A 12,272-nucleotide genomic window follows, 5' to 3' on the forward strand; every position below is an offset into this window, starting at 1 on the left:
TTTTTTTTATTTTGAAAATCAACAGTTTGCATTATGCAATTAAAAATCCTAACCAATAAAGTAGGGAATAGCTATCCAACTGTTGTTTTAGTTGTATTTTACTTCATATTATAGTTATATCAATGTAAATCATTGTTTTCCCTTGTGTTTCCCATTCTTTCCCTGCCATGTCGTAAAATGTGGTGAACCCATCGCTGTATTTGCTCCAAAGCAAATATTGGCCTTTCTAGTTCCTCTTGGTACTGCCACATAAAAAAGCTTATGACTGCATGCTTATGTTTATTCACACACATTATATATTATTCAAACCTACATTGTATCAACTACATGAAGGTAATACTTTGTTCTTTTTTAGTATGAGAAACATTACATAATAGAATATGGAAAACTAACAAGTTGCATGTCAGAGGGTAGTAACAGGCTGACCCCTTACCTATGTGCAATAAACAGCTACTGACAATTATCGGTAGTATTGGACAATTTTCTTGTGTTTTTCTTGTGCGGTTATTAGTATTACCTTTACCAGAAGGTTATGTTTTTGGGTTGGCTGTGGTGGAGTGACTGTGGATGTACGTGACATAACTCTTGAAGCCATTTATGGATGTTCATCATGGTTTTTAGTAGGCAAGATACTGTTGGAGAGATGAAGGTCAAGTTAAAAAATAGCCTTATGGCAGCCTCTTTCGAAGACAAAGGTAAACATTATTAAAAAGAGACCCAAAACCACATGGAGGAGAAGTCTTAGGCAACCTGGCATCCACGAGGCTTTCCTAGTCATCAGCTGACTACGTACTGAAACCAAATCAAACTGCCACACAGGAGAAATCATTCGGACTAGTACTTGTGCCGTTGAAAACTAATTTATTGTAGTTTATGCAAGTGCAAAGTTACAATGTACTTTTAAATTAGGAATCAGGACAATCACCAGCTAATGGACCATCTTGCACCTAATGTCAAAACACAGTCACACAACTACATACATGTATAGATATACATTGTAAATAATGACTTGTGATTGCCACTGCATTACTGGTAGTAGTACATAGAGGTTACAGTATTATATTACACCTGCTCTAACAGGTGGTTGACAGGAAGATTGATGTTTTAAAGCATGATAATCTGATAACCATTGTCCAGTCAATTTTTCATGTTTTAAGATCAAAGTCTTAATTGTCTTTTCACATCTTGTACATTCATGATAGTATCTTGTAATGCCTATGAGCAATAAGACTACAAAATGACCACAACTGTTACAAATAATGAATGGACTGGTCATGTTTCTTCTTGATAATCTTGCCTGCATGACTCTGAAATAGTCCTTAATATACACAGTCACTGACAGGACATACAATATCTTCATTTTGGAAAACTGTTCTTTAATCAAATAAGCATATAAGCATTGAAGCAAGTAGCCTTAGCTTGTGAAATTCTTCCTTCAAAAATTGGTGTGTGGCTGGATTATAATTTACTACATGATACATTTTCTAAAAAAAAGTTCACAATCTAATGGTATGAATGAAGGAAATCTCCCACAGTCATCCTCTAGATAATAATGGTCTTATTGACTGGTTAGAATGCATTGTGTACATATTGGATCTACTGGTCACCTCTTGTCACATGACAATTACATGTACATCACCTCACTTACTGGACAAAATCATTGACAACAAGCATGTCACAGTTAAGTACCAGCAGCACAAGATGGCTAGGCAAGCTTTGTAGTAACTCGTGTATGATTTAGTAACAACAGTTTGCTAGGTGCTGCAATCCAAGCTAATTGCAGGCAGAGTACATGACATGTACCTTTGACACTTGGTGTAGAACATAACTCCAAGTCATTTTTTACACATTGTAGTTTTGCAATATTTCAAAATATAATTTTTTTAGGATTAACACAACCATTAAAACAGTCTTCTTACAATACAGGCCATAAAAAGGTTTAATTTCAGTTGTCCAGGAATAATAAAAGGATTTCAAACATAAATTTTACAGCTTTCCTTCTTATGTTTTAAGCCATTACTAAAACAACTCCATTTCTCATTCATAGAAACACCTTTGATTTATGAAGAAAACAACTATTCTACACGATACACCAAAACACAATGTATTCTGAGACTGAACTATATAACACTACTAATCCTACCAAAGATGAGCTTGGTTGGAAAATGTATTGTACATGTATGGTGAGAGGATACTACATAGTTACTGTACATGAACATGTAGTGGTCTGATAATGTCTTCTTCCTGCCAAACCTAATGTATTTGAGTTACACTGTAAATCGTCATACGAAAACTACCTTGAAGCTCTAAGTGTTAACAGTTTCAAATTCAAAAGCCATGTATGTTGTGGTCAATATCAGGTAAGTTAATCAGGTCCAAATACATGTACCTGCAATCATCCTTTTACTAAAATTACTCACTGTTATTTTCAAAGCTAGAGCTGGCAGGTTGCTTCTAGAGATAATTGCAACAAAACATCCTCCATTAACACAGTGTCATCCGTGACTAACATTTAAAATGATTTGTTGGACATACAAATGTATGTATATATAAAGCTTGATATGATATGTGCTATTAATTCCAATGAATGTTTCAATGCTGCTACATGTACACAATGTTAGTCCACACTTTTAAAAATGAATACAATCAGGTAGCAAATCTGGTAAATTAGAAAATCAGTATTTTCACACATTTCTGTTAAAAAAATGGAAGTACATAATGAATCTACATGATTGTATAAACTTTTAATTTATATCCAAAATGATTCTTTTCAGTTCAGGTTGGTTTGATAACTTGATTTAATAATAATATATACATGTATATTAAGCATACATTGCAAAATCTGGATTCTGCCTGAGTTGAAATGCTACAGATTATATTAATAATTGTTGTATACATTTTAAAGCTTGTATTAGGAACTTGAAATCCTGGATTGATGATGATGATGATTAGGAACTTATATACTGGTAGTACTAACGAGTGTGGTGTGCAGCCAATCATTCTTATGGAAAAATAACAGTCTGAATGCTCTTAAGACCAAGTTTATGCACCTCCCCCCCACCTTTGAAAGTTATTATGTCTAAAAAAAGTGTATGTTTATTTGAGAATGAGAGTGCACCCATTAGAAGAAAAATACAGTAAACAACATACATAGACTACATGTGACGTTAAGTATACGGTGCCATGCCTGTGATGCAGAATATTGTGATCTGCTTGGAGTGTTTAGAAACAGGGAAATGGACGGAGAAACTGTAGTGTTTTACTAATACAACGTACAAATACAGTGATGTAGGTTCTCATAAAAAATAAAACCTTCTGTATGCCAAGTGTAAGCTCGGTGGACACCTGCAACTAAATTTTGAAGCCTTCATAGTTATAACATCTCTAGCAGGTCATCAGTCTTGATGTGGATACAACCATAACCAGAAGCCACATTTAGAGAGAATAACTCGATATTCCTACACCCCAGGAGAATCAGTGCTAAAAATGTGCAACAAATTATGAACATTGTTGCAAACAGTTTGAAGTAAGTGCACCCCACTAAGTTGACTACAGACTACTAGTATACATGTACATTACATGCAAAAACCCCTTTCCACGTAGTATTTCATTTTGTTCCATACTACATTGTATGCTTCTATTAGTTACTATCAAGTCCTACATCTCCATGGTCCCCAGTAAAGAGCTCTAAAGCTTACAACAGTAACTGTTACTGTTATTATAAGACTTGGTCCTTGAATAGTACAGCTGGATATGTCTCCTGTGTATATACAAGTACAGATCAGAAGAAAGATGTCTATTGTTAAAAGTATATTGTATATTATAATGTTAAATGATGCACACAATGTGTCATATAATTAATGTTCTGTCATGTGAAGAACATGGAGAATACTCTTGAATGTAGAAAACTGTACGGGACTTGATAGACTGAAACTGTACAGTACAAACTTGCATACAGGTTACCAGTCAAAGATAGATGTTTTTTCAGACACAATGGTGGTCTCTGCTCTGTTGTCCAACATGGAATGATGATAGAAAGGAAACGAAACAAACCAAATTACGTTAACTGTCCGCCGCCACTTGGGTCGCACTGTAGCAGTCTGACGATGGAGGGGTCGGCCTTGGCCCCCTCTACAAACTCCTGCAGCAATAAAACAAAACAAAAAAAGGCTGTCCAAAACTTCTCGTCAAACAAAATTTAGCAAAACCACCCTGCAATCACATGCCACCACTGGGGTCACACTGCAGTAGCCTCACAATGGAGGGTCACTCTTAGCTCCTTCGATGAACTCCTGAAATGATAGACGTCAGAACTCAAAGTTTAGAATGTACTGTGTACGGGTTGAACTCCTTGAAGTAACAAAAGCTGTATATTAAAGATGATAGTAAAGGTGAAGAGGCCAATGACAATGGCACAAACATGATTGAAGTTGAGATATACAACTCAGCAGGGATGGCTAAGAAGCAAATGAATAAGCTCAAAGTGATTACACTGCAGCAAAAATATATCATTAAAAACGTTTGATCAACACATCCACATTTGTACATACCACTTGCTTAGGTTTAAACACTCAGGCTAGTACCAACATTACATCAAAGTTTTTCTCAGATATACTTGCCTATAATTCATACAAATGAATGTAGATTACATGTACATGTAATGTACACTGTAGGTGATGTCTACGTAATGTCATGTCATTTATTAAGTCCTGGTTATTTTTTTTTCAACACCGGTCTCACCGATTGCTTGATGTGAAGATCAGGTACAGTAACCACAACAGTTACTATGCAATCTCATTAGTGGTGCCTGTATCTGACTAAAAATAACTGTTGTCACACTGGTCCAGCCAGCCTGTGGAGACATGCCATGCAGCTGTGGAAGGGAGACATGCCATGCAGCTATGACATAACCAACACAACAAAGGAAACCATAAATCTTTACAAATGAGGTTAGATTTGCATGAGACATGGTCATGCATGTACAGTATACTGTATAAAAATAAATACATGTCAGGGTGGAGACTGCAACTGGCAGAATAGTCTAATCGGAAATTCAGTTGACAGAGAGTTCAATCAGTATCTCTGCTAAGTACAATTGCCAATTCTTAACAGATCAAAGTGTCTACTTTGACATATACATTATATGGCAACATCTACATGTATCTTGTACACCTGAAAATACAATGTCATGTACAATGTAATGTTACAAGAGATGATGACAGCGATACACTTAGCATGGCTTGCAATGGTAATTTATGGGTAACAACAGAATGTGACAACAGCAACAGAGACTTAAATGCTCTGACAGCAGCTTGAAGCAGAGCCACTGACCTGTAGAGAGAGTTTCCCATCATTGTTTTTGTCCATCTGGCGGAAAATCTTGTCTGTTCGCTTCTCTGGGGTGGACTCATCATCTGGCATCTTCATGACCGTGCCAACCATCTTGTAGATTGCCTATAAAGTGGAGAAGGGTGCAGAGTTGAGTCTGTCTTTAAGGAGTTGTATCTTGAATTCATGGGGTTATTGGCTTGAATGGCTTAATTTCCTCATTTCTGACATATAAATGATTCTTTTAAATTATTTAGATTTTATAAATAGCAAGAGAAAGCATCCAGGTAACAGTTTTTTTTTCAAATTCATTATGTTGTGATGCTATCTGCCTTGTTCTGACCAGAATGGTGCTAATTGGCACCATCTCCCACTGAGACTAACACTCTGGTCACTGACGTAAATCGACGTACATGTATATTGAGTAATACAAAGGCCTTAACACTACTAATTAGTAGCATACATGTATTTGTATTGCTGATAATGGGGGCATACATGTATGGAGGGGCAACAATTGGCAGCACCATTTTTGAAAAGAAGTGCTCGTCCCTGTGTTAGTCAGGATTTCCCCATCAAAGATCTATATATATAATTATGTAGATCTGCTTACCTTCATACCAAATTTCAGGTTAATTGGCTTTCATAGTAATAGCACATTGGGTTTGATAACAGTTACATGTATGCATCCATAACCCTCCTGGCTCCGTTCTAAGCCTTCAGGTCTTATTTTCATAATGAACAAGACAAAATAAGATTTAAGCTCTGAATCTCTGAATATTTCACTGAGATCTGAGGTCTCTGAATTCTTGCTTCTAGTGAACCCATATTCTTTCAAGATTCTAGAAATGATCAAGCTGGCCACCTAACTTATAGATGTACCCCAGTCAAAACCCTTACAGGATTTGGAAGACATACTCACTACCCATGCATTACAGCCCCAGACTAACCTGTACTATTTCCAACATCTCCTGTTTGGAGATGTAGCCATTACCATCCAGGTCGTACATACTGAAGGCCCACTTCAGTTTCTGTTCCAGCTGCCCTCTCGATGTCACACTCAGCGCACAGATGAACTCCCTGAAGTCTATTGTACCGTCTCCATTCACGTCAAATGTGCGGAAGACGTGCTCCGCAAACTTGGAGGCATCTCCGTAGGGGAAGAAATTTCCATAGATCTTCTTGAACTCCTCGACAGTGAGCACCCCGCTGGGGCAGTCCTTGAGAAACCCCTTGTACCACTCCTGCAGCTCGTGCTCGTTAAACTCGGTCTGGTTTTTCAAGTCTTCCAGAACCTCCGGCCTGAGCTTGCTGTTCTGTTTACCCATGGTTGTCTCTCTGCTGTTACCTCCTCATTCAAATCTCAGATCTGCAAAAGAAACAGGAAGTGAGCCAGACTATAATTGTACTAATCTATTTACATGTATCGCATTCAATATGGCTTCTTTTGCATAATCAATGCATAGAAGAAAATGCTAGAATAGCTTTCTTCGATAATGTAAGACTCTCAATAGTCTCAATGGAAACTTGCTAGGTTTCCACATTAATTTGTAGAGGACACTGTACATTCATGTACGCAGGGACTGCTGTAATAACCAGTAACTCACTATGTACAATGTATGTACAATGTATATTACAATATACATACATGGTTAATGGTGTATTCCACAAGGGAGGATGGAATAGAAGTCTTGAAGAATCGAAGAAAATAAATGAGGTGTACATGATTGTATATATATCAGGTGATACCATGCATACATGTATGCATGGTATCACCTATGAAAACCTCATTTATTTTCTTGCAATACTGCTCTTGCAAAGCTGTACTTCATCAAACAGACATAATCTCACTGACGTTTTTATCTTTATCAATGACAAATGATATAAAGTCATCAAATGTACATATTACATGCACATGTTTACTGAAGTCAAGGCTGAAGTGAAAGCCTAATTACACATATCTGCAGGGACAAATGTCATTCTGGTGGCACAAATGTTGTTTGATAAACCATTTATAACCTTTTGTTCTTGATATGAATGCTGGAATGTGAGGAGTTCAGTGGTCTTTTGTGTGGCATTTCACGGGTGCAGTAGGGACTTATATTGTACTAGTACTCAGTTAATGGCCTCGCCTATGACCTTATATTTCTTCCACCTGAATTCACTATAAATAATGTCACCCCCAGGAATCTGCCTGGCAGTTAGATAGATGATCAAAGCTAATTTTGTTCCAAACCTGCAATTGCACCTGTATAAAACATTGACAAGCCACAGAAGCCTTCTTTTTACTAGGAAATCAGGCTTGAAGTTGAACATGACAAGTTAAACTCATTAAAGATGATTCAGTTTTCTGTCAGACTCTAATAATTATGCACCTGGCCAGTCATCTTATCTCTGTCTCCCAGCCAGCCCCAGCTGAGCAAGCCAGCTCTCATTGTAACATCAGCTTCTCATCTGCAGCCCTTCAGACTGCTCCAAAATTATGCCGTGCACCTAGAGATGTTTTATAGACATGTAGATCCTGGAGCACCCAGCTCTTCCATCAAAACATACACCCATTATGATGTCTACATCATATGGACTTCAAAGCTTAACTCATATCATGACACTGTATAATAATATTATTTTGCTTTCTTGCTTTATGATACTTCCAATCGACGACGTACAAAAAAAAACATGATGCTTATGCAATAATGTTACACCTAGATTTTTGCTGGTGCATCAAAATTTTTTGGGTAACTGTGATTATAAGTTAAAATGTTAAAGCCCTGAATTCTACACCTTGACAACTGTATTTGAAGATACAAATTGTAAAAGTCTCCATGGTAGTGAATGAAATATTTTTTTGGTGACAGGTTCCCCAGTGTTAGACAAAGGAAAACTGTGAAAAATCCAGGCTTCTCACAGACACAGTATGTTTGGACTGCCTGCAAAACATCATATGATTATGCAATATATTATGTAAATGTGAAAGTCATTTGCATAAGCAAGTATGATGAAATAATAAAACAACATTCTGCCAAAGGATAGGACTTTCCCACATACAATGTACATGTATGTACATGTAATTCAAGAATTCAAGTAGAGAATAACACCAATTCAGTCTACATTATACTAACAACCTTACTAAATGAATGGAAAAAATACACTACTACAAAATTGCATGAAGACATGAGATCTCTGAACTCTTGTAGCTTATGGTTGTAAACCACTGCATATTCCCAATGCTTAGAGCTTTATGAAATCATTACACATAGATCATTCATGTGCAAGTATATGGCAGTTACTAAAGCATGATTTAGAATATTATTCGCTTGCACAACCGGGTAAACACACGAGTTTTGTACATAAAGTACAAGCTGCATAAAAGACGAGACCAATAATGTTACAAATCTATGCATGTACATGTACACAGACATGCTGTATGCATGTAGAACCATCATCATCATCAGGTAGAATGATGGAACATACAATCGTGTAATACTAGCATACGTCGTATCCTACCTTTCTGCTAGAAAGCAAGCAGCTCCAAGTGCTCGTAACCTTTCAAATGAATGTCACTTGAAAAACCTTCAGATGTGGACTCAACCTCTGAGTGGCTCTTAAGCACTTACTCCCATGCACACAGATTATGTACAATGCACCATAACTCAAACCAACATGGCTGTGGTCTAGCTGGAATGTTCCATTTCAAAGCTGAAGGAGCCTGCTGTGAAGGATGGATTCAAAGGACTGGGCTACATAGCTACAAGCTTTCCTCATGATTGGCAGGAAGATACATGTATGATTGGCGTGGTAACAGTAATCTCTCAGATCCTACCTTAAACAGAATGATATTATGTTCTATTCAAATCAGCTACATGTATACATAAATATGCTGGTTCCACTTTAAAACAGTAGGGAGATTTTAAAAGAAGACGCTTCAATATGCCAATCCTTTTTCCCTGCTACAATTGCACAGGTGATCCATCAGCCGACTCCCACACACCGCACACATTATAACCATGGCCCTGGCATGCACTGATTGGATAATGATGATCCCTACCCAGCAATTATCTGCTTACAGAGGAACTTTCCTGTTCCCAAGGTGATGCTCCAGTCCCTACACGGTGCAGAGAGACTGGATAATGAGCTGACAGTGCACGCTTTTACCAAAGTGGGCATAAACAGAAATTCTGTGAAACAATAATTGTTTCACAGAATTTCTGTTTATGGAATATTGAAGAACATACAGTGACTGTACCAGGAATATCAAACATGCTGATACTGATGACTGAGTGAGCATTCATTCTTCAGTTGGGGAATAAGCAACGACCTTTCAAACGACCTTAATTATTATGAACATGATTATAACATGATGATGCATAAAGATGAGGGATGTTGTACTAATGAGAAGATTGTGTTTAGAATAGGTGTAGACGCATTCATGTAGATTTTGTAAGGTAAAAATGCATGATTCCTTATTCTACAACTAACTGTGCAACAAGAGTTTGCAGATCTCATACCTCCACGTGATATTAAGTGCTTCACAGTTGTCTCATTGATCAGGCTAAAAATCAGCGTAGTCTATTCTAATTGATGGTCTTCAATTTCTCCACCCATTAGGCCACACCAAGTAGATTTTATGGATGACGTCCTTTGGAGACCCTAAATATAATACGAGAGGGCGAAAAAAAACAAGAAGGGCCCTAAAAAACAAGATGCTTACATTAGAAATATACTACTAGGAGACGACAAATGTTAGGACACAAATTGAATGAGGTGACACAGTATAACAAGCAAGAAGTCTTTTATTCATCATCAAAACAGGTGGAACAGCAGTTGTCGTCCTGTCCTGTAACAGGTTTCACGTCAATCTGACGATTTGCGGCACTGTCGCGACTCTTTGGTCATAGTTACAGGAAGCGGAATGTCTTGTTTTTTTTTCTAGGAACAGGCCAAAATCAATGCGCGCGCGGACGTCATCCATAAAATTTACTTGGTGTGGCCTTAAGGTATTATACAAATGTATATTGTGGGTGAAGGTCATATCCTTTGGCACTGTGTTCCATTTGCACTTTTCATCATTCACTTATTAATTAATAATAAATATCATGCAAATGACTCCCACAATTTTACATAATCTATGCATGGTGATGTTCACCCGGAGTAACTACGTATATTATAACTGACATTTTCATATGGCCAGCAGAGGTTGTCAAATCAGAAGTCCCAATGTCATGTAGCTATAGGTTAATCAGGCTCTGGTATAAATATGTGAGGTGAATATTAACTAAAGACAAAATTCCGTCAACACTGTTAAGGCTATGCCTACCATGGCATACTAATAACCTAAATATGTGCAAAAACACATACAACTCAGGAGTAATAAGGAAAGTTTGGGTTTTGAAATATAGTAAACATATTATATACTACATGTATTTCCTGGTGTCTTTCCTGCATTTGTAAGCTTGTATACCTTTCAATTGAATTCAGTGTTACTCACACTCACAGTACATTACATGTAATGTACACAATCTCAACAACAATTTTACCTCTCTCTAAACTGTTCATTAGGCACTTGCTGACAAGTTGTGGTGGTTTAGCTTTGCATATAAAGCACTGATCCAGGTGTGAGTTCAACATATCTAATTGATTTATGTAGTCATTACATAACATAAAAAACATTATAAGTTATGAAGCATTTGACCTAAGAACAAATTGTACCTGAGTCTGCCAGTCTTGCCAGCAAGGTCGTGCTTCTCAGAATCTCATTGATTGTTACCATGGAAACCATATAATGTATTGGGCAAAGGGCATTTTCTTTTATAAATCTCCACCCTGGCATAATCTGGAACCATGCATTCTACAGTACGCTACGCTTTGCTGTCAAAGAAAGCAGTGTCTCCGAATGACATGTTCTTGTTAAAAGACTCAATACTGATAAGAATTTGATGACAACATGACAAAATGTAACAACAGATTTGGTCAAGAGTGGAGTAGCATTAATTTTGGACAATGTGTGCTATTCATTTATAGAAGATCATTTAAAGGTGATATAAACAACCAATATTAAGAAACCTACAACATAATGCATATCAGTTGTAAGGTTGATATCATTTGGTGAATGTACAAAAAAACCTGTGGGACTCTTGTTCAATATGTTTATAAACAGCATAGTATTACAGACATCAACCGTATACACCAGACTAGTGGTGTGCCCAAGGGCATGTAAACACTAATGGATTTTCTGAATGAAGTCTCTAAAGTCTCTGCAGTGTAAACAACATGGTGCATAAATATTCCAAAAAGACATTTCAAAAAGCAACATTTTTTTCTCTCGTTGATTGTCTGGTCAGAGGAAAGGTTTCGCATTCCTCGCCAGTAACCACATAGTATGACCAGCAGCAGGGGGTCAGTTTCCTTAGAACATATTGATTGCACAATGTACATTCTGATGTTGTTCTGCTTGCACTTGCTGACAATGATTATTCCCTGCATAAGTGCATGAAAGACGTTTAACATCCACATCCCAGAGAAACATTGTAATTAACCTTGCATGCCTAGAAAAAATGAGAATCACAATAAATATTCATAAAAATTGATATTAGGTGAGAAAAGTTAAAATTTCATAAAATCTGCATGTGGCATGGAACACAAAAAACCCTCAAGAACCATGCATGTATGTGTTAGTGTGTGTGTGTGTCTGTGTGTGTGTATGTGACTGTGTTCTTGCTGAATAATTATACACATACATACATACACACACATATATATATATATATACATTGCTGGCAAGTTAATCAGCTTCAAGACTTTTCTTTTGGTTACGTCAGGTGAAGGTAAATTATATATATATATATATACATATACATACATACATACATACACATACATACATACATACATACACACACACACACACACACACACACACACACACACACACACACACACACACATATATA

The 12,272-nt window shown here is 36.9% G+C and overlaps 2 protein-coding genes across 4 annotated transcripts in view; one reads left to right on the forward strand and one right to left on the reverse strand.

Moving 5' to 3' along the window:
* The window catches only part of LOC109475813 (serine/threonine-protein phosphatase 6 regulatory ankyrin repeat subunit C-like), a 17,262-nt gene extending 16,522 nt beyond the window's left edge, over positions 1-740 (forward strand). Inside the window, 1 exon segment of the mRNA XM_019776589.1 lies at positions 231-740. The gene's annotated coding sequence lies outside the window, so the exon portion shown is untranslated.
* Positions 741-1,355: 615 nt separating this feature from the next.
* Positions 1,356-12,272, reverse strand: part of LOC109476320 (neurocalcin homolog) — a 27,273-nt gene continuing 16,356 nt past the window's right edge. For 2 of the 3 annotated variants that reach the window (XM_019777257.1, XM_019777242.1), the window contains 3 exons: positions 6,276-6,694; positions 5,332-5,454; positions 1,356-4,141 (listed from right to left, as the gene is read on the reverse strand). In XM_019777257.1, coding sequence (XP_019632816.1) covers positions 4,058-4,141; positions 5,332-5,454; positions 6,276-6,653 — 585 coding nt within the window. In that variant the 5' untranslated portion in view covers positions 6,654-6,694 and the 3' untranslated portion in view covers positions 1,356-4,057. Of the gene's footprint in view, positions 4,142-5,331; positions 5,455-6,275; positions 6,695-7,700; positions 7,785-12,272 lie in introns of those variants that run through there. The other variant, XM_019777249.1, reaches the window with a different exon arrangement.

Source organism: Branchiostoma belcheri, unplaced genomic scaffold (genome assembly GCF_001625305.1).
Source record: "Branchiostoma belcheri isolate BF01 breed outbred unplaced genomic scaffold, Haploidv18h27 scaffold104, whole genome shotgun sequence".
NCBI lineage: Eukaryota > Metazoa > Chordata > Leptocardii > Amphioxiformes > Branchiostomatidae > Branchiostoma > Branchiostoma belcheri.